Raw genomic sequence first — 21,897 nt, 5'->3', positions numbered from 1 at the left:
TCCTAAAGGTCTTGACCTTTGCAAAACGTGATTATATACGTTCAAGTTTGCCTGGTACCAGTTCTACCCAGAATATTCTCACAGCTGCGGTGGCCGAGTGGTCTAAGGCGCTGGTTTTAAGCACCAGTGGAGCAATCCGCGCGCGTTCAAACCGCGTCCGCAGCATCATCTATTTTTTTTAGCGTCGTCTACATCTTTTTAGCACCGTCTACATCTTTTTAGCACCGTCTACACCTTTTTAGCACCGTCTACACCTTTTTAGCATCGTCTACACCTTTTTAGCATCGTCTACACCTTTTTAGCATCGTCTACACCTTTTTAGCATCGTCTACATCTTTTTAGCATCGTCTACATCTTTTTAGCATCGTCTACACCTTTTTAGCATCGTCTACATCTTTTTAGCATCGTCTACATCTTTTTAGCATCGTCTACATCTTTTTAGCATCGTCTACATCTTTTTAGCATCGTCTACATCATTTTAGCACAACCTACTTCCTTTCAGCACCATCTATTTCGTTTTAGCACTGTCTATTTCTTTTTATCGGCGTGCGGCGATTTTGTTCCGCTCTACCTTGTTCACGTTTTCAATTTAAATTACCTCATGTCAGGATCACTGTGCTTGTGCTTGCAGCTGTAGGAAGTACGGTATACAACACATCCGGTGGAAGAGCCGCCCCGCCCGTCTCATGCCTTTTGACTGTCGAGCTGCATTCTCCTTTTCGAGTATGGTTTGAAGCTCCATTGGAACATCTCTGACCTCCATGCTGAAAAAGGCTCCGATGTTCTGGGCATGGGTATTCGAGCTGTGCTCGGGCCTGTGGCGGTATGTGTCATTGGAGACGCCAGTTTGTCTCCATGCCCATGGAGCTCCGTCGTGCTATGTTAATACATCTCACTCTGGCATAGCTTTAGTTCGGGACTATGACTGTATACGAACAGCTTTCTCCTTGCATCGGAAGTTCCTACACTCACCGAGAACCTCCATCAAAACCCAGAATTTGGTTGCAAATAAGGTACTCCTTCCAGGAGAATTTCTGTGGTTCTTGCACACACCACATGTCCTGCGTTCGGCAATGCGTCTTGTTGACGCGCGGAGTCCATCCGCACTACGCCCTCAGACAGCAATGGCGTGCTTAGCTCCCAAGTATGTACGAAGGGGACGATGTTTCTCATTTTGGGAGACCTTTTGGGATTGGGCGCAGTCCATGCAGCTAAAGCCATCCATCCTTGGAAGACATCGACGGGGAGCGTCTATGCAGCTAGAGCCGCACGTTCCTGGATGACAGGACTGGATTCCGTCCCTGCAGCGAGAATCACGCATTGGCAGACCCAGGCTTGTTGAGGTTGTAAATAATGCCATCCTCCCCAGCATGAAACATTGTTCTTGTCCGAAAACCGTCCCGCCCTTGGTACACAGAGTCGCAGTTGCTGAAGGATACACCATGACTTCAATGCTTCATCTTGACTACACCTTGGCCGATCTTTTCCGCAAGGCGGGAGTCAATGGTCGAATGATTGGGAGCACTCACCATCCTTGGGCACACATCGATATTCATCCTCACTGGCCGCGTGAGTCCTGCTTTGCACAGGATGAAGATCCACTCGCGTATGGGTCCACGATCGCAGAACGAGAACGGTTCTGTCGCTCTGAGCTCGAGTTTTGGCCGATGAAGGGTGCATTCGTCCTCGGCAACATGGAGGTCATACTGTTCCGCTCTTCTGCAAACTCCAGCGACCTCAATCATCCCTGGGGTCGTTTGCCACCGGAGCAGCGACCACAAGCACGATTCATCGATCTCGACCAGGGTCTTGCAAAAGCAAAGCAGCAACTCGAATCCATCACGGACCAGCGTAAGCTGGTCTTCGCGTACCCTTGCGAATGGATGGACGGACTAGAGTGCGTTGTCGACCCGAGTCTGGCCTTTCGCCTCGAGTCCAAACGCTTTCTCTGCCAGAACAACATCCCTACGCCGACATTGGAAATGCTCAGCTTGCACGGAGAGTACCTTCGACGCCTTGAAACCAAAGAGCTTCCGTTCGTAGTYAAGTTCCCTCAGGCGAGTAGCTCTTACGGGACGTTCCTCGTGACTTCATCRAAGCAGCGCAAAGAGATGCTCGCCAGCGTGGAGCGCTTCAGACTTCGAGGGGGCGACGAGATACAAGTATCGTCGTACGTGAAGGCAAAGCACAATTACTGCGTCCAGTGCTTCGTTTCGCCCGATCTGAGAGGCGATCAACCGCTGATCATTGCCGTCACATGGCAAATGTTCACCGGGGACGGAACAGGGTCGGGCGCCATCATTGACTACGCCGAGCAGGACGACCTTCGCGCGTCGCTTTGCTGCATCACGGCCCAGACCATCGAAGCCCTGCCGATAGAATTCGTGGGCTGGATTGGCATTGATGTGCTGGTTGATGAGGTCGGAAGACAGTACGTCATTGATCTCAATCCTCGAATGACAGGATCCATGCCCATCTGTCTCCTATCCCGCTATTTCTGGAAGGAGCAGCAACTGCGCTTTGCTCAGACTGGCTCGTTCAGCTATGTGGGACGGTCGGAAGATGTGGATGACCTGCTTCGAGAAGACGTCGATGCGGGCGCGGTTGTAATCATTGCGAATGTGACGATTGATGACAACAAACCCCTCGTCCAAATTTGGCTGGTATGGGCAGCGGCAGATGAAAATCTGCTCTCAGAGATGTACTACCGGATCTGTGGCCGTCTTGGTTGCATGGAATCCTAGGAGACAGGAGGTCCTCTCTTTGGCTGGGGCGATTTAATTCAGTGTACTGGCTCATCGCGATGCACTACCCGGTGGGTGTAGTGCAGCACCGCTTTGCAGAGCTCCGCAGCGGAAGCTGAATCGACACATTGGCGAACTGGAGCCGTCCGCACGTGAATATAAGTAGTCTTCTACCAATTCATAGCTCTCTCGATGCACCTCACTCACTCATCATACCATCGAAGTGACGTCTCGACATGGCAGACTTGTTTGTCTGTTCTGTTGGTTCACTCGGTTAGCTGTAATCGTCTAATACGGAGTCCGTTGTGCAGGATGAACCACGCAGGTGGTCAGAGCAAGAACCAGATTGAAGCGATCAGAAAACATGCATACTGCCATACTGTCTCAAGACTGTGTAGGAACTACAGATATGAGCTAGGCTGGAGCAGTGCGCACTTCTTCTCGATTGGAATTGCACGCGGATTCTCGACCTGTCCTTCTTGTTCGGTCGCTCATTCACCCTCAACAGAGGTCTGCGTCCAGTGGGTCGGTTAAGGAGTGAATTGCTCGGTGACTTGTCGTGTCGTAGACTTTACTTGGTGTCCTTGATTGCCCTCCTCCAAAGCCGGAACCCAGAATCCCCATCAGATAGGACGACTTCAAAGTTATCCCCACTCTCCGCCCGCCCGCCGCCACCTCAACGGCACTGCACTTCATCACCAACCCAATCAAGCATCACGCACAGCGTACTGCTTTCGGGCAGCCCAACGCTGTCATCCTCTCATGCACTGACACCCACTGCACAATCCCGATCAGCTCAACTCACTGTGCAGGCGCGCGCCACCGCAGGAGTACTGATTGTGTGGTTCAGGCCCACTCTGGTTGCCACCTTGGGCAGCGCGCACGCATCGAACTGCAGGTGAGAAAGCCGTCCGTGGATTGGTAGGGCTTTGTCTCCATCACAGCAAAGCATGCAGAACGAACGCAGCGCAGAGCCAGCCATGTACGTGGAGCGCCCATCGGGCCGGCCGACGATGCAGGACGAAGGTGAGAGAAGCCCGATGGAAAGTTGACTTAGGGCTTCAAAACATCGGCTGACAAATCTCACAAAAGCTCAGCCACAGGCGCCACTTCAGGCCAATACGGACCTCGACACACGTCGAGTATCTCGCTTTGCACATCCTCAGCATCATATCCATCGTGAGTCATCTTCTCGGGGCTGCCTGATGCCCCGTCGAATACTACTGGATACTGACAGTGGAGGCAGCAGCCTTACGAGGAAGCCAGCGGACTCATCCGAGCGGATCTCCTGCTACAAGTATCAACGCGTATACCGACGGCCGCAGCCTTCTAGACCCGGTCTTGGCTTGGCACAAAGGTCAAGACAGCACATCGCTCGCCGCATCTGCGCAGCAACACCCCTTGCCACAATCCAGGACCATCATTTCTCCGGATCTCTGGACTGGTGATTACTTCTATTCGGGGGTGGACAGTACCGCCGCGTCATCGCCACTGGGCGACTACAAGTATCAAGCCCGCGATTTTGCTCCATCATTGCTGGAGACGTCCAAGCCGCGCTTCATGAATCCACAATCGCCAGAAATGCAGACCCCTCCACTGAGCGCGCATCCCTCTCCCAACAACGCAGCCATGGAGGAGCAGACATCCCGGAAGCGCTCACACTCCGTCATGTCGTCCGGCGRGAAGGATTTCCAACAGCAGATGATTGCGGCTGCCAATGCACATCATGCCGTTCTTGCGAATGGCGCTCGACCAGGAAGTCGTTCCGMATCAGTGACTTCAGCTGGTGTCGAAACTGACGGGTATTCTGGGAGAGGTTCCCGAGCCTTCAAGCGAGGCGATCCTCCTCAGAACGAACACGGAAAGTACATTTGCGATTACACCGAGGATTGCCGAAATGTCACGTTTGACAGAAAGTGCGAATGGAGGTGAGTTGTTCAATTCCGGTGGACGCAGACTTTACGACGATTCGCTACTTTGATCATGAACTGAAATGCTAACTGCCATCACCAGCAAACACATGGATAAGCACGACCGTCCTTATAGATGTCCTCACGAGTCGTGTGGCAAGCTCCAAGGTTTCACATATAGTGGAGGTCTCCTACGGCATGAGCGAGAGGTCCATGGAAAGCATGGCGGCCCAAAGGCGCAACTCATGTGCCCTCATGCTGACTGCAAACGTCATGCCGGCAAGGGCTTCACGCGGAAGGAAAATCTCAACGAACACCTACGAAGGGTCCACTTCAGCAGAAACCCCGACTCACAGGACGCTGGGCTTGGAGCAGATGAAGATGTCGATGTCGACTCAGCCGCCCAGGACGCCATTGCCGCACTGAATGCATCGGGCTCGGCCAAACGGAAACGTTCGCTGGATGATGACCTGGGCAATACATCGGACATCACTCTTCTGAGGCAAGAAATTGCAATGCTTCGAGCGGAGAACGATCGGAAGGATGCGGTGATTCAAGAACTCACTCGACAATTGGCGCATTATTCGCAGAACATCGAACAGGTCATACAGGAATCCGTCCCAGGCTACCAACAAGGTTAGTGGCTGATGTGTAGGTTGAAATCTGGAKAACAAATCGGATCGATCAGAGCGTGATGCTCTTCAAGGACGAGAACATCTCGCATGTTGCATGGACCGGAGTTTGGAGCATGGTTTAGGAGCGGACGGGTTGATTGTGGCGGAGCATATTGAAATTCTGCTGCCTAGAAGGAAGGCACGACGCATCGATACCCCACACAGTTTGCTAGGTTATTTACCAATAATATATCTCGCTTTCGAGAGGATGACGGCACTCAAAAATCTGGATACATGGAGCATGCGAGGTCTCTGGTGAGTCGGGTAAGATCAAGGACGTTGCATGCAGGGTTCGAACGCTCAGCTCCTTCGCAGCGACTGTCTTGACCGAGTCCGTCGATTCTGACCACCAGCAAGAGCCTTGTACAGACTGACGAATTGTAGACTGCGTCTCGGCTCCCGTGTGATGTTCTCAATATCGTCACATTCATAGCGATGCTCAAGCTGCCTGCGGTAATGGTCCTCGACTGTGAACGATTCCCTCCAATCGCTTGGCAATGTCTTTCCCTTCTTGTTTCGACTCTGATGTCTGCCCCTTTGCTTCCGGGGGGTTGGTTACCATTCGCAGTAACGTCGCAGCCTCATAGTCTGTCAGATCATGTCATCTTCTGCTGCCGGCATAGTAAGAGATCACTTCTTCGATTCTTTGGGAAATATCACATGCCGCCAAGATAGTCAGTTACATCCACGAGTCTTATAGTGGCGTGCATGCCTTATTTCAACTGTGCTGGTACGCCTTGTAGTCTGGAGTATTACATATTGACGATCTCCGGTGGCGCGGGAAAGATGGTATAAATAAGTTTACCGGTAGATTGAGTAGCACAGCTGTAGCTATCGAAAGGTTGAACTCGGAAAGCAACTCATAGTCGGCGGAAGGCTTGAGAACAGATCAGTACGAAACGACAGTCCTGTACCTGATCCCCGAAGTATCCCAATGCAGACAGACATCATCGTCTCAAGTCTCAACATCGATTTAGTCAGCCTTCTGACCTGTGGCCTCGTGCCCAGAAGAACATCATGTTCAACGCTGCTGGATACATTGTCTAGACCTAGTTCACCATGGATACCATGACTACCATGGCAGTTCGTAGCCCTCTCTGTGCCAGAACCGCCCAGTTTCAGCGATTCCCTTACTCTTGAACACTTCCCACTGCGAGAGATTAGCCACAAGCGTGTGAGTGAGCTAGAACGATGCGCATACCAATTGAGCGGCCGCAACATCAGGCTCCACGGCCTCAGGAAACTCAGCAACATCTGGATTCATTCCCGAGCGTACAATCCCAGGATGAAGCAACGTGACAACTACTCCTTGTTCCTGCAAATCACAGGCCATGCTCTTTCCCACACTGTTGACTGCTGCCTTGGAAGCTCTGTAGGCATACGATCCACCCGTAGAATTATCACCTATGGAACCCACTCTGCTGCTCACGATACCAACCTTTGCGTTCTCTGCTGCAAGGAGGTTTTCGAGCAAGCCCTGGGTGAGCAGCAGTGGCCCAAAAGTGTTTGTCTCAAAGGTCTTGGTCAGGATTTCCTTGTTCACGGTCGTGAGAGTATCTGTCTCCTTTGCAGACATGACGCCCGCTACGTTGAGCAAGACGTCGATTGATTTCCCGGCCATTTGAGCTTTGAAACCCGCGATTGACTCCTGAGATCGAACATCGAGACGGTGGAGTCTGCATTGTAGGGCTTGGAGTTTTTCGCCCACTACATGATCTGCAGCCTATCATGAATAAATGAGGTTAGTGAGCTGCTTCTATCTTGTGTTGGGACTTTGTTGCTTGTGGCCTGTTTGCTGGAGTTTGCGATTTCTTGCAGATTGGTTCATGTTGCATTGGTCTCCCGGGCAGTGATGGAGTAGTGGATTCTTACATGCACTTCATAACCCTTGGTACTGGTCAGTTTCAAATCTCGATGCAGCATTCGTCCCAACTCACCTCTCCGATGAGCAACTCGGCGATGGCGTGTCCGATACCTTTCCCGCCTTGTGAGCTCTTCCCGTTTCAAACATCTCTCCAGAGACTTCAGACTTACCCGAATTAGCTCCTGTGACGACTGCAATGGGCATGGTAAGGTAACTCAGTTGGGGCAATGTGGGCAGCAGAGAAGAGGGCCTGATGACATGGGTAAAAGTCGCAGCTCAACGTCATACGCTGCGCAACAGCTCCCCGCCAGTTAACTACATGCGTGGACGGTAAGTTTTTCAGAGCTTCTCTGCGTAAACGGCTTTCTCAGTCTCGACTCTCTGGCCCCACTGACCATGCTCGCCAGCAGACATTCACGAATTGGGTCTTGCTATTTATCTCACACGCCGCTACTCACCTTTCGTCTCACCACATGAGATGCAATTGTGCGCCGGCTTGGGAAAGGTGTGCCTGCAATTCACCGCTGTGCGGCGTTGATCTTTCCATTCTCTATTCTAGCCTGCGTCCTCGAGGGTTGCGATTCAACCCGAGACGTACTAATGCGCTATCCTCCGTTCCTGCAGAGAGATGGCGAGCTCCTGTGCTGTCCATCATGCGATATGCARGGGTATTGTACAATGTGACAAAAGAAAACGTTTCATGGTGGTCTGGTCTTCCACCAAGCATCCTCCCGAAGCAAAAGCGGAACCAGCGGCCGTTGCAACAAACAAGCGCGGCAAGGGTATAAAAAATGTATAGAGTATGCCTCCCTTCGTTCAAAACGCCAGTCGGGGTATCCCAACATAAATGCAGAAATAGTGTGCTTGTTCAGCGGCTGGACATGCTCGATGTTCGACTCAGTTGGCCCGGCGTGGGAATGTCGCCCTCTCTGTGTCGTTGCGTGCTCGAAGTTCGACTCAATCCAGGAGCCTCACTGCCGTCTCTTCGTCGTTGTAAACTGCCGCTTCGACTGAACATACGTCGGGGCCACATGCTGCGACCTTCTATTCTTGGTGATGGAGCGGACTGATCCATGATACCATATGCGTTGTCCGCCACAACTATCGGTTGTGGTGCCTCCTTCTTGATCTTGACAAACAGTTTCGCGTCGCGATATTGTTCGCCTTGGGGATTGAATAGCGGGAGGTGACGGAATCCTTGTTGTAGGCTGCTGAGTTTGGCTGTGAAGCATGCGAGAAGGATGCTGTTGTTCGATGTAGACCGGCGTGCTTCTGGTGCATGCCACACGGTCCACCGAACGAATATCAGACTGGGAAACTTCGTTTCGGCGGTCAAATTGATCGTCTGATAGAACTGTGGGTCAAAGCCATTGCCCTCAACGATCCGCGTTCGCTTTCTCAGCGGAGAGCCAATGCCGGAACTGCCGTCACGTGCCGACGCATCAGTGCCACCCTCGCCAGTTGCGATGCCGCGCGCCTTGTCGTCCGCGGTGAACATCTCAAACTCAATGTAGGTGTTCATCCCGCTGGCGGTGCTCTGGCTCCGCGGCCTTGGCAACCGCTGCGCTGAAATGATTTCAACGCTGAACTTTACGAGCTTCTTGCCTTTCTTCTCCTTCGTTTCCGGCGCCTCAGCGATGGTATCGGCGATCGGAACGTGTTTGGCATGCCGAAGCTCATCAGGCTTGAGCACATATCCTATGCGGTCTGGACCAGCAAACATCGCTTCATTGACTTGCTGGTGCACATCGTAGGTTTGCCAATTTAGCGCCGCCATTTGGACTCCGCGACGCCACGATTGCAATGGGTTGAAGTTGGACGAGTCTATTCTCCGCGCGCCAGGATAGACGCGCATCAAGTATCGCATGTTGTGCTTCTCCAATAGCAGCTTGTTGTTCTCTGGTTCCTTGTTGCAAAGCTTCTCAAATGTGTTCTCATTGAACGAGTAAACATGGTTGAACGAGCGCGCATCTGGCGCCCCGAAGCCATCGAACTTGATGCCTTGAGAATAGACACCGAGCTTTCCGAGCTCGGGAGTGATTCTGCTGGTCTTGTTGTTCTTCTTCATTCTTTCAATCGAAGCAGCTATCTCGTCGCTGTCATCTGCAGAGCTGCTCGGTGTTGTCATGGTAGAGCCCCGGGGCGTGGAAGCAGCGTTGTACTCTGACGGACTTGTTGCGACAGAGCTGGGTACCATCGGTGAGGACAGTGTACTCTGATTATCTCCAGACGGGGTGCGGACGAAAGTGGAAGTCAGGCYACGCGCTCGGCTGCGGCCATTGCCAGAATCGAACATGGGCTGCTCGAGATTCTCGGCGGCCTTGACCTTGACCAAAATCCTATTCTTGAGCTCATCGGGAGACGGCAAGCTGGTGGAGTTCGGGACAATCGGCTCGGTGACCATCATTGTGTTGAAATACGTCTTCATAAGTTCAACCATGGCCAGCTGTTGTTCGGGGCAGCAGTGCACCTCCAATGAGACGATAAGAGGGTACGGCGAGCTGTTGAACGCAAACTTGGCGATCACAGAAACGCAATCCTCAAATGGAATCTTGGTCGTCATGGTCCTTCCGTGTGTGACCATTGGTCGGCCGTTGTCACCGTCCCAGCAATCAATCTCAATGCAGCGACACCCTTTGATAAGCGCAGCGATGTAGCCCTCCACGCTGGAAACGCCTGCCACCTGTCGTCCCAACAGATATGTGTTGTGAGAGCTTGAAATGAAGTACTCATTGAGAGGTCGATCCAAGGTGGGGTCGCCCTTCGAAGCAGACACAGGTGCACTGTGTGACGAAGAGATGAAGTTCTGGAAGCCCTGCATGCTGAGGAATCGCTGCCCAGGAACGACTGGTGCATCAGGTAGGACCGGCCGATTGCTAGTTGGTCGCGAGTACCTTTCGAATACGTTTTCCCAGTAACTGCGCTCTTTGACGACATCGATGGCTTGCTCAACTCTCAAAAACTCCAGGAAGGTTGCCAGGTCCATGTCAAGATCTGTGCCGAACTTGATGTTTCTATAAATGTTCTGAAGATCTTTCCGGTCTCGGAATGAGCGCACAAAATTCCGGTATTCTTCATGGTCCAGTCCTGCGGCTTCATCGCTCGCGACGGCCTTGTAATGGGTCTTCACTGCGGAGTCTGTACAGTTGATCTCAAGATTTCGGCAGAGCCAACGAGCATCATCGAGCAGAACGCGTTGTTCGCTGTTTGGTTGCTTTCGTGCCATGACTCGTCTCCAGGCCATTGTCATGCTTTTCTCGCTTTTCTCAGGCGACGGATGAAGAGCATTCATGATTTCCGAYCGATCCTTGCTGACAATGCTCAATGCGTCTGTCCAGAGCTTAAGAATGTAGTCGTCGGGCATAATGACATGCATCGTCTTGATCGTTCGCCCTTTCGACCGCTCCGGCTCATCATAGACAATGGTCACCCAACGCGCTTCTTGCTCCTCGGGGATCTGCACATCGTCGCGAGTGTTCCGGGATTGCGCTCCAACGCGAACGTCCCGGACATCGTCTACAAAAAAGGATTTGCTCGGATTTGAGGAGTGCCAACACACTCTTGCGGTATTAGTGTCCAACCACAATTTGATACGTTTGGTGTGACCCTTGGTTGCCTTGGTGAGCCAGGTACCGTTTTCCAGAACAGTTGAGGTAGTAGGCGCAATACCACCCTCAAAAATGCCAGAAGTGTTGAATGGAATGTTGGGCCTGCCAACACTGATGCCTAGACCATTCTGACGTTCCCGGATTGAAGTCCTGATTGAAGACGTGTAGTTGGAATCTTCTTCGACGTCCTCCGCGGTGCTGTCTAGATCCAGATCCGAGACGTCTTGGCCGTAGTCCGAGGCTCCATTGCTGTCGCTACGACGGCGAACGAGAACGGGACCTGCGCTCTGGTCACGCATTCGCAAAGAGTGGGTGGTTGATGCTCTGCGCCGCAACCTGTTGGAAGCACCCCGCGACAGTCTTCGCATCAAACCTGGGCTTTTACCAACGGACATGGCCTCCGGGACGGTGCTCGGCGGTGCTGTCCGGGTGTGCGGTGAAGGCGAGCGCTCCGGGAACGATCGTTCATGCTTGTTTGATTGCTGGGGGATCGGGCATGGCGCGGAGAATACATGGGGAGAGAACATGCTGTCTGGGAGGGAGTCCTGGGAGGCGGACGGGTTGGACTTTATCCCGGGTAGCTGATGGGTGAAGGAACTGCTCCGGCTCGAGTATCGACTTGAAAACGATGCGCTCACGCCCATAGCGGGTGTCGCGCTCATAGCAATGTTGGTATGCAGCGCACGCGACGGCCGTGCTGAGGCGGCTGGCGCGCGCTGTGTGGGTCCCGCAGCAGGAGCAGAGGATGCCGAGAAGGCATCTTGGTCGTACGTGTCGGAGGCGAGGTTCATGGCTGTCGTGGACGGCTTGGTGGAGTGGAGAAGAGTTACTCAATTCGACAAAACCTGGGCATCATGACAGCCATGCATGCGCCAACAGGTGTGGCAAGGAGCGAAGGCCGGTGTGAGGCTGTCGGCAGCCGTGGAGAGGAAGACGCAACAAGGCGACTTGGCGGATTGGATACACACAAGGCTGGCCTGGCCGGTGCTGCGCAGCACCGTGTGTGGTCGTTGTTCGCGATGGATTTCGAAACGAATTCCTGGTTTCAACGATGGGTGCACAGCACAGCTGTCGCTAATTAAGTAGACACCCCGCAAGACCTGCGCCTCCGGTCAGACTGCAGATGCGCGACGCGCGCGGCACAGTGCAGCTATGCGGTATCGTTGCTGCAGGGCAAGGCGAATGCGGATTGGTATAGGGCTGCGAAAGTTGCAAGGTGCGAGATCGATGGGAACGCCGCGGATGGAGTGCAGATTCGGCCGAGAGTGGAAATTCGACCGACGAGCGACCGGGGGCAGGTTCGATGCTGTTTAATCACCCAGAGGAAAAGAGCGTTGGAGGCAGACGTGGGAAGGAACGACGGGTAGAATACCAAGTCCTGCAAGAATGAGAGACAGATGTGCGGGTTTCTGATCTTTGTGCCGGCCGCTAGTGACTGCAGTCCCCTGGAGAGAATATTTGGCTGGTAAGGTAGATCTTAGTCTGGAGCCACAGCCCAGGCGATGCCGCGATGATGACTCCACCCACTCTCCTGGCTCTGGGTCCGTTTCCGAATCGCGGCCGCCTCGCGAAACCGCGGACAGTCTCCAAAAGCACTTTGCCTAGGTACTGCACTGTACTGTACCCGTACGATCAGCGCTTTACCTCATTCGTAGTGGCCGACAATATCCCTTCGTGCGCGATTGCGCTCTGCGACACCGGGCTGGTAGGATTCAATACGAGCTGTCTTCCTTCAAAGTCGTGATCGGCCTTGGGGCYCAACGATGCCGTACCGCTGGAAATAGAGTGTTCGGACGCGGCCACCCGCATATGACGTCCCGCGCGCGAGCACGGACACTGGGAACGCTCGAACGAAGATAAAATCCTGGCTTGGTTCAATATTGTTGGTCTTGGTCCTTGTCCGACTCTCAGGATATCATCTAAACATCTCGCTCACCACCGCCGCACAGTGTCCATGGAGACAGTGCCGCAGAGTTCTGTCACTGGCCACACAGACCTGCCACGTTTCATGTCACGCGCAACAAAGGCATCATTTATCATGCATCTGCATGAGTAGCCGCGACGCTGACAGCTCGTTTTGCAAGCTTCATCCGCGCCGCGGCGGCCAATGACGCCCTGTCTGCTTCTACCCACACTTACGRGCTGCTATTCGTATGGCAAGCAGCATACCTTGGTCCTTGGCAGCCGAAAGGCCGTATCTGTATCTACATCTTGCGTTTCGATCGAATCAGCGATAGTGGTGCCCCTGTCAGTCAGTCAGGCTCGGAAGCAGTTCCTCTGTTTGGTGCCATGCTGAAATGCTGTGGCTCGTGCGTGGTAACGCGCAGGGAGCCATATGGAAGTCTATCAAATTTGTGCTCTCAACACAGACGAAGACCCCAGAGACCCGCGTACAGCTGCCACGTGAGCTCATCAGATTAATTTGCAGTCTCGCAAAGGACATTCTTTCAAGCGCTGTATCTGGACAGCGCAAACCCGACAGCTTGGGCAGGATTCAAGTGCTCGATTGTGCTATGTATGATGCTATCCTTCCAGGGTTACTCATCATTTGGCGGTCTGATGTGCTGCATTTCAACTGCCGAATCGAGAAATGAGCGGCAAGATTGCCTTAACTTCTTCAGTCTCATGTCGCAGCTCTTGGCCGTGCCGTCGAACTTGGGGCAGCCTGGCATTCTCCACCGCGCTAAGGAGCTTCTCTGATACTTTCGCAAGGCCGCCCAATCGCCGGCGGGTTGGCGTTCGGTATACGGCAACTGGTGATTGATCACCTGAGACGTCACGCCGCACGCATGCGGAGGAAGGCGGTGTGGATCGCTGAGTGAAAGCAGGTTTAGTTCACCGATTTGGATGACTTGCATGCTGCTCAGGCATGATCATTGGAGATGAAAGCACCAGATCATTTGAATTATCTTATCGCCTGCCAGGGATGCTCGTTGCCTCGCCCTGTTGACCGCCAAACCACTATGAATTGGGCTCCACGGCAGACCGCCGAGAGGCCGCAATGCCGCAATGCCGCCAGAGCGCAGGGATGCAGCGCACACGCATGGTTTGATGACGGGATGCGTTGGCTAGCACTGACAGTTAATATCCCGACTGCCGCTTCTTGCAAGGGTTGGGCTGGCGAGGAGTGCAGCTTCCATGCACCTCACCCCCTTGCTCCCTGCAATGGAACATTCTTCGATGCATCACAACTTCTGTGAGCAAATTCGAACCGCCGCAGGCATCGTCCGAGGCAGCACGCTCTTGTTTGCGGCATGTGGCTTGGACCTAGGTATTGCATCGCCAGGATAAAATCACACTCACCTGCATGGCAACACGTCAGCAAGCTACCGAAGGACCGGTCAGACTCCTGCACGCAGCACGAGACTGACTTCTATGCATCGCGCCAGAAGCGTCCACTATGGAGACTTCGCCTACACTGTGCGGAKCTCGTGCAGCCTCTCAATCCTTCAACGCTGTGCGAGACGAACAGGAATGCCTTGTTTGAAGCGTTCGCTTTACCATCAGCCGCGTGCCACTACTCAATGCGACACGTGCTAATTCCGATGGGTTCTCTTGATGCCACTTTATTCGGATGTGTTTCCGAGTCGAATCGCCCGCGGCGTGTCATCAAACGCACTCTGTGTTCTCCGCCCGCCTGACACGATTGCTGACGCCGGTTGCAGCTTTCACCAATGTCACAGATGTCGGGCAATCTTGCCGAGCAGCAGCGACTTTGCGTCTCCATTCGCCGACGGGCACCTTGTCACAGAGCAGTTGCGCACAGTCGGTCTTCGGCGGCATGCCGTCGAGCACGTGGAACAGTCTCTCGACCTTCTTCGTCGGGTCGGACAGGTTTGATACTACCGTTTCATTTGGCACTCTGCGACATTCGTTGCTCACCACTAGCATGTACTTACATTTTCAGTTTCAGAATACCTCGCTCGAGATTTCCACCTTGAGTCTTGAGGAAGTGAGGTGCTGTAGAAATGCATCCGCTCATGGATCGGCGTAGAGCCAGCGGATGAGAGCACCGAAAGCCGATCGCGGATCTTCTCATGCTAGTCCTTTGAACTGTCCGGGGCGTTTTGCCCTGCCTCCTCCCCGTGGCTTTGGAAAACGTATGCAGTCGGCCTGGTCGGGTTCAAGCGGCGCACGCTTCTGTACTTTCCGCAAGTGAGCACAGCACTGACCGTACGAGATGGTAATTGGAAGTCGCGTGCCCACGGCAGGTAGAAGCCGCATTCACATTGACATTGCCGCTTTGAGTATTTTCCATGGCTCAATCATCATGGATTCGTCTCCACTCTCAACGGCCCATTCGAATGCGAGAGCAGCTGGGCGGAACAGGTGAAAATCATAAAGTGGTTGTTTTGCAAGTACCACGGTCACTTGTCATGACCAAAAGCGAAATAGCAAAACGGATTACAGCTCGACTGCAGTCTGTACCAGGCCTCCTGATCTATAGCTGGTGCAGTGACGCAAACGGCCCTGCGTCGTGCCATCATTCTTGCATGGTAAGAGAAAAAACATCCAGGGTCTGTGGGCTTCCTGCCTGGGCATGGCTGGGATATTGGACGCCTATTGCTCATCACGGTCAATTCCAGAGGAGAATTCACTCGTTCCCGCCTGGCCACCTGTCGACGCTATGCCGAGCTAAGCAAGATCAGAACAGGAATGCCGGGTACAACAGCACAACGATTTGACAAGACGGCGACAAGGTGACAGCAATGTCTTGGCAGATTTCGGGGCGTCAGTGTCTCTAGCGCGGCCGGCTCTCTTGGTAGACTACTTTGTCAACCAACCTCATGTCAATAGTGACCACATACGGAGAGGGGTTTCCGGACAGGAGTGGTACCCAGATTGCATCGCAATCATCAGAACCGCCCAGTGAGGGGAATGCGGAGCTGCTCATGCGAATTTCATACCTATTCTGGTACAGTCCCGCCTAATATGAGCTCACGCGCCCGATGTACATCAGACAATGTACATCAGACAATCGTGTCACGGACATCCTTTGAGGATGTGAAGACCCTGGACATCTTTGGCACCAAGCAACGGAGCAGCGCAGATGACCCAAGGCGAGTGAATACATTCACCTGTCCAGTGGCAACACAGGCTACGCGATTGCCAGCTCCGCGTACGTCGATCAGGGCTCTTCGTACCGTGCCTCGAACGCCCCTCTTGAAGTACTATGTAGAGCTTCTGAAAGGTGCAGGAAACAGGCTTCCCCGCAAAATCTGCGCATCTCCTGGCATTTTTCTGAAGCTGACGCTGCGCCTTCCCCTCAACATGCTCTCAGATTGCCAGTCGGAACAATCACTATGGGTGCAGCAAACATGGATGAGGGCTCCATCGGACGCATCGGGAAGACAGTATTGTCGCAGCCCGTGACCTGTCATGCAGGGTGTCACGATCATTGCGTCGGCGATTCTCAGCATCTGCTTCTGTTGAGATTTATGATACGGTCTCCGCTATGGTATGGTTATACCAGCACTATGCTTTTGTAGGAAAAGGACTTTGCATTCGGGTTAAGTATGCTTTCTTCCTCAAGAATTTTCGAGTCGAAACACTACGAATCTTTCACGGACATGGGCCATAGTTGAGTATCTCCAAAGCTATAGTGGAGCTTGTTCCCTACCCCGTTGACGCGTCCGTCTTCCATTCTTGTCATCCAGCGTCCTGCAATGCGGAGATGCCAGTCTACGTGTTCCTACGTACCAAACTGACCTGCACACCCCTCTGTCCTGCTCCTGGAGCATGCTCTCCGTGCCTCCGATACCCTTGCGCTTCAAACAGTGCTCGACAGCAGATGCACATCTCCACAAGTCGTATGTCTTAAAGGCAGCTGCCCGCCCGCTGATCAGTAAGTCGGAATGCCTTCTCTCAAGAAAGTTCTTTCCATCCGCGGTCTATACGAAGAGATGTCTGGTATTCACAACGTAGAGAAGTTCGAGAAGGGCGATGGCAGTCTCCGTAGAGAGCTCGCCGAGTGCGGACGCAGACGTGCTACAACTGGACCTTACGCAGACAATCTCGACGTCGATGTCTTGATAGTTGGAGCTGGTTTTGGCGGTACCTTCTTGCTTCATGAGATGCGGAAAGCTGGCCACAATACTGTGCTTTACGAGGCTGGGACTAGCTTCGGTGGGACTTGGAGATTCAACATCTACCCTGTGAGGTTGCTGCTTGTAGTAAATCAGCGCATGAACGACTGATTCGATCACTAGGGCGCGCGCGTTGATAGTGAGGTGCCCATCTATGAGCTGAGCATCCCTGAAGTATGGAAGGACTGGACATGGTACGCCTACAAAGTGGTTCGACTACTCCGCAGATGCTAATCTCTGCATTTCCAAGGTCTACCAATTGTGAGTGGTTCAATGTCGCAGTAAAGATGTGCTGCTGACCACGTCTTCAGACCCCAACTATCAAGAGCTCCAGAATTATTTTGACCATGCCGACAAAGTGCTCAACCTCTCTAAAGATTGTGCGTTTGAGACCGTTGTCACGGGTGCTCAATTTGATGTATGAAGTACTCCTGTGGGATCTACTGAACTTCTGGCTGACTCCGTCTATAGGAGGATGAAGGCAAGTGGACCATCCACACTGCCGATGGCAGAACCGCCAAAGCCAGGTTCTTCATCGTAGCCGCGGGCTTCGCTGCGAAAAGATACATCCCTGATTTCAAGGGACTGGAGAACTTCAAGGGAACCATGTAGGTCTGCCAGTGTCGAGATAATGACCGCTCACACGGATATTAATGGTGTATCTTCTCAGGTACCACTCGTCCTTCTGGCCACCTGAGGGTGTCGATGTTCGAGGCAAGCGCTGCGCTGTCATTGGGACCGGTGCTAGTGGTGTGCAGATCTCCCAGGTGTGTCCATTTGGCATTCACATTTGCGACTTCCTTTCCAGGATACTCACCTCACGATTTCTAGGAGTGGGGTCCAGTTGCAAGTGAACTGAAAGTGTTCCAGCGTACGCCAAATTTGGCCATTCCAGTGAGTTGTCTGATCCATATTTTCGAGGCATACTGATCTGATCGATCGAAGATGGGCAAGCGGGATCTCAGCGTAGAAGAGCAGAACAAGCTGAAACCATTCTACCCCGAGCTCTTCGCCTATCGAGAGCGCTGCTTCGGCGGGTAAGCTTTGATGAGTACAACCCTTCTCAATCTGGATCTTATACTGATCGAGCCATTCAAGCTTCTGCTTCGATCTCGATGAACGATATACCTTTGACGTTGATTCCAAGACGAGAGAGGCGTTCTATGAGCAGTTGTGGACGCACGGCGGCTTTGCGTTCTGGCTCGGCAATTTCGCCGACTACCTCTACGATCAGAAGGCCAACCGAGCAGCGTAAGTGTTCTAAAGGGCAAAAGACATGGCGGGAAGCTCAAAGATATTTCTCAATTGGCTTTGAGCCACAGTAGAATTGCCTTGGACTTGGACCTTGCTGACATCTCTGCCCTCCACCTCTAGATACGACTTTTGGGCCAAGAAGCAGCGAGCACGTATCCACGATGCCAGAAAGCGTGACCTACTCTGCCCTCTGGAGCCACCACATCCTTTCGGCGTGAAGCGTCCCTGCTTGGAGCAGAACTACTACGAGCAGTTCAACCGTCCGAATGTGGACGTCATCGACATTTCCGAGAAGTCGGGCAACTCCATTGCAGAGTTCACGGAGACTGGCATCAAGACCACGGACGGGAAGCACTATGAGTTTGATGTCATCGCCATCGCCACTGGCTTTGATATTACTACGGGAGGAATGACCAACATGGGCTTGAAGAGCGTCAAGGGAACATATCTGAAAGACGAGTGGAAGTAAGTTGAACCATGTAGAATCCTCCTTGGTGCATCATACTAACCACATTACTTCAGACGGGCTGCYTACACGTATCTCGGAACCACGGTCTCAGGATATCCCAATATGTTCCATCTGTACGTCGAAAACCCAAGAAACGTCCGGCATATATACTAACACGCAGCTTGCACAGTTATGGTCCACAAGGCCCCACCCTTCTCAGCAACGGGCCAACGAGCGTTGAAGTCCAAGGTCGCTGGGTCCGCGACGCGATCAACAACATCACACAGCAGAATATCAAATTCATCGATCCGACCGACGAAGCCAGCAAGGAGTGGAAGAAGCGTATCAACGCTTTGTCTGATTGCTCGCTGTTTCCTACAACCAAATCAACATACATGGGTAAGATACCGAAAGACACAAGGCATACAGGGTAGTTCGAAGGCGTCTCGAGCTACGCTATGTCCCTATCCACGTCTAGATCATCTCAGATGATGCTAACTCTTTTACTCTTCGCTCTGCAGGTGGATCTCTTYCCGGGAAAGCGTTTGAACAGACCTGCTACGCTGGAGGACTTGCCAAGTACAAGGAGGAGATCCGTGCTACCCTTCCAGGCTGGACGGGTTTCAGAGTGGTTCAAAACGATACTAACAGTGTCAAGCCTGGTAAGCAGGTTGAAGTTTCTGCTTGAAGCTTGCCGTGTGTGAGGACTGCGTTGAATGAGCTGATGCTGAGATATCAAAATTGCTGGAAGGAGACTTTTATGTGGGAAGTTGGACCGCGACGTTCTGCGTATCTCGAAATGAAATCAATATGTCTTGATAATATGCGGATGCGTCTCCATGATTGCTAATATTCATTCCCAGCACAGCCAGCCACACGTAGCGCTTCTCTCCATCGTTCCACCTCATTGTCCACCTCATCAGAAAGTCATTCCTGTCACTCCTCTCATTTACCTCGGCCCTGCTTCGTCTTGGTCAGGCCGTCGCCTGGAAGCACCAGCTGAAATTCATCAGAGTCTGGGTCAAAGTCTGCTTTGATGATTGCGGTGGAGAACAATTTCGTATCATATACGGTGCGGCCGTATTCGGCAAGGAGTGTTTGTGCATCAAGATCTTTGGTGATATCAGTGCCGAACAGGATCGTGTTCGCCTTGTCGGGCATTAGTTCGCCGCCTTTGTTTGCATCGCCATGCTCCACCATCGCGGCGCCTGCTTCAAAGGCGATGAGTTTGACAACATCGAATTCTYCCTTGTAGCTTTTGGCAGCAGACGTGGTGAAGAATAGCGTCTTCCTCTTCCAGATGAGTCGTCTGTCGTTCGATTTGATATCACTCCCTTGCAGATCGGCATGTAGGTAGTCAGAAGGGTCAAGAAGCTCCGAATTTTCCTTCGAGTCCGTTACCCACTGATCAGAGACCACTGGCTTGTTTGCAATCAGAGAACGAAGTACTTTGAAAGTGGCTGGTAGATCTGTGTCTCGAACAACGCACACAAAATTTGCTTTGCGGCCAGGTACGTCGTCGACAATGGCAGTTTGCCTCTTGAGCCAACCTCTCTCACCAGGGCTGAGTCTACTACCGGAGAGCAGGACCTTCTTAGGTGCCTTGACACTTGACAATCTCGATGAAGATGAGGGCGGAGCTGGTGTCGCTGGAGTCTTGCCCGTACTTTGAGCACGTGTCGGCTGCGAGATCGCTTGAGTAGCTGGGCGCGATGGTTTCTTGAGCTTCTTGATGTTGGGCTCCGACGTGACTATCACGTCCAGGGAGCTTTCGTCTTGCTTTGCCGCTTTGAACAGGCGAATGTCTGCGTCTTCCTCACCAGGCTCTCTCTGTGCTTCTAATCGTCTTTTTCTGAGAGCCGGCATCGGTGTGGCCTCGGGCCTGGATGCTTCATCACCGTCACTGCTCATATCTTCGGTCGCACCGCCACTTTGGACATCTTCCTCCAGCGCGACAACGTCGGCATGTTCACCCACGGGCAGAGAAGGCATCCTCAAGGACCTCGCTACCGCCTCGGTGACCACAAAAGAGGTGGATACGCGTGTCGGGCTGTTTTGAACAGATTCTGGAATCGTCGAGGCTGTACTGTGATCGTGATTGAGTTTAGGGCCGCATTTACGCGACTTGCCATATGTCTTCTGTGGTGTTTGCTTGGCTGGAAGGAAACTCGAGATGCCGTCTTGAGATTCTTCCTCTTGCTTTGACAAGCTGCGCTCTGCATCTTCAATCATGGTAGTCATGGCCGTGAGCGCTGATGGAGAAATCGCTTCCACAGCCCTGACCGTTTCGTCGATGTCCTCGTCCGACTCCGTCTCGCTATCCTCGTGTAGCTGCAATACCGGGTCGGACTTTGATGGTATCAGCTCGTCGTGGTTCATCGAGATCTTCGCGTTCTCCTCTTCCTTGTCGGCCTCGTCCTCCTGGACGGCCTCGCGCTGCTGAGACCTCTCGCTACCTTCTTCCATCTTGAGCGCCGGTGGCGTGACCGCTTCTGCTTTGGGCTCGGCCTTTGTACCGTGAGACAAGACGACTTTGACGTGGTACTGCTGGATGTCAGTCGCAGCGAAGGTGGGATGGGTTGCTTCTACCAACTTTCTTAAAGTCCAGGACGAGTCCGGCCGTCAACAGCACAAAGCAGTGCAGAGGTAGTGGGAAAGTGTTGAGGTCGTTGTAGCCAACAGGTTGAGGAGGCGCTTCAACAATGACGTTCTCCACTCTGGTCCGAAGTCGCGCAGGATCTAGTCGGTGTCAGTGCAAGTGAATGAGATGGAGCGGAGATCTACATTGAGGCACCGTACCTCGGAAAAGCTCCGCGAGGATGGTGTTTGAGATGTCGTTTTGTTCGCAATGGTCTGCGTCTTCTGTGGATAGCAGAGAAAGACTGCCGTCCGTTCGTGAGCACAAAAGCAGAGGGACAATGTCATCGCCTTGGCTGGCGTGTCTAGCAGGCAGCGGCAGGTCGATAACTGCTTGTGAGATAAGTCCGTAAGATACTCGGAGCGAGTGGATGGCGCCGGACATGTTCATTCTGACCAGCCAGAGCGCTGTATGTCAGAGGTGGAAGGGAAAGAAGAAGAAGAAGAAGGAGAAGCAGAAGAAGACGCACGGGAAGGTGAAGTGCGAGTGCCTTCTTCATCGGCCATGCAAACCACTCACCGCTGTACCTACCCAATCAGGATGACAGTCTGTACCCCTTGATCTGAGACATGCGCTGCAAGTTCAGCGTGTACCTTGCTACCTCTCATTACGCTGCTCCGCCAGGGAAGATGGAGTGTGAGAGTAGGAGCAGCGTTCACAGCCAATGAACG

At 52.9% G+C, this 21,897-nt stretch overlaps 6 protein-coding genes and 1 non-coding gene; 4 read left to right on the top strand and 3 right to left on the bottom strand.

Annotated features, from left to right (window-relative positions):
• The first annotated feature begins 83 nt into the window (after positions 1-83).
• tRNA lies at positions 84-165 on the top strand. The gene has a single exon. It is a non-coding gene; the product is annotated as a tRNA-Leu (tRNA).
• A 1,529-nt stretch (positions 166-1,694) lies between these two features.
• Positions 1,695-2,744, top strand: RCC_03041 (uncharacterized protein; the record flags this gene model as incomplete). The annotated part of the gene is made up of 1 exon (XM_023768334.1): positions 1,695-2,744. One exon carries the CDS (start codon positions 1,695-1,697, stop codon positions 2,742-2,744), a length of 1,050 nt encoding a protein of 349 aa, XP_023624102.1.
• A 950-nt stretch (positions 2,745-3,694) lies between these two features.
• RCC_03040 (uncharacterized protein) lies at positions 3,695-5,295 on the top strand (the record flags this gene model as incomplete). XM_023768333.1 has 4 exons in its annotated part: positions 3,695-3,770; positions 3,837-3,923; positions 3,982-4,672; positions 4,758-5,295. 4 exons carry the CDS (start codon positions 3,695-3,697, stop codon positions 5,293-5,295), a joined length of 1,392 nt encoding a protein of 463 aa, XP_023624101.1.
• A 1,105-nt stretch (positions 5,296-6,400) lies between these two features.
• RCC_03039 (uncharacterized protein) lies at positions 6,401-7,396 on the bottom strand (the record flags this gene model as incomplete). XM_023768332.1 has 5 exons in its annotated part: positions 6,401-6,478; positions 6,530-7,051; positions 7,201-7,215; positions 7,266-7,303; positions 7,363-7,396. The coding sequence occupies 5 exons, from the start codon at positions 7,394-7,396 to the stop codon at positions 6,401-6,403; spliced, it is 687 nt and encodes a 228-aa protein (XP_023624100.1).
• A 664-nt stretch (positions 7,397-8,060) lies between these two features.
• Positions 8,061-11,591, bottom strand: RCC_03038 (related to phosphoinositide-specific phospholipase C; the record flags this gene model as incomplete). Its single annotated transcript, XM_023768331.1, has 1 exon — positions 8,061-11,591. One exon carries the CDS (start codon positions 11,589-11,591, stop codon positions 8,061-8,063), a length of 3,531 nt encoding a protein of 1,176 aa, XP_023624099.1.
• Positions 11,592-16,655: 5,064 nt separating this feature from the next.
• RCC_03037 (probable flavoprotein involved in K+ transport) lies at positions 16,656-19,276 on the top strand (the record flags this gene model as incomplete). XM_023768330.1 has 13 exons in its annotated part: positions 16,656-16,955; positions 17,010-17,080; positions 17,137-17,147; positions 17,198-17,304; positions 17,358-17,494; positions 17,557-17,653; positions 17,718-17,780; positions 17,832-17,923; positions 17,985-18,137; positions 18,261-18,605; positions 18,663-18,722; positions 18,779-18,987; positions 19,110-19,276. The coding sequence occupies 13 exons, from the start codon at positions 16,656-16,658 to the stop codon at positions 19,274-19,276; spliced, it is 1,812 nt and encodes a 603-aa protein (XP_023624098.1).
• Positions 19,277-19,533: 257 nt separating this feature from the next.
• RCC_03036 (uncharacterized protein) lies at positions 19,534-21,616 on the bottom strand (the record flags this gene model as incomplete). XM_023768329.1 has 3 exons in its annotated part: positions 19,534-21,132; positions 21,182-21,327; positions 21,388-21,616. 3 exons carry the CDS (start codon positions 21,614-21,616, stop codon positions 19,534-19,536), a joined length of 1,974 nt encoding a protein of 657 aa, XP_023624097.1.
• Between the last annotated feature and the right edge of the window lie 281 nt (positions 21,617-21,897).

The sequence above is a fragment of the Ramularia collo-cygni genome (assembly GCF_900074925.1).
Source record: "Ramularia collo-cygni strain URUG2 genome assembly, contig: RCC_scaffold03, whole genome shotgun sequence".
Taxonomy (NCBI): Eukaryota; Fungi; Ascomycota; class Dothideomycetes; order Mycosphaerellales; family Mycosphaerellaceae; genus Ramularia; species Ramularia collo-cygni.
This window is presented reverse-complemented; position numbering and strand designations above follow the sequence as displayed.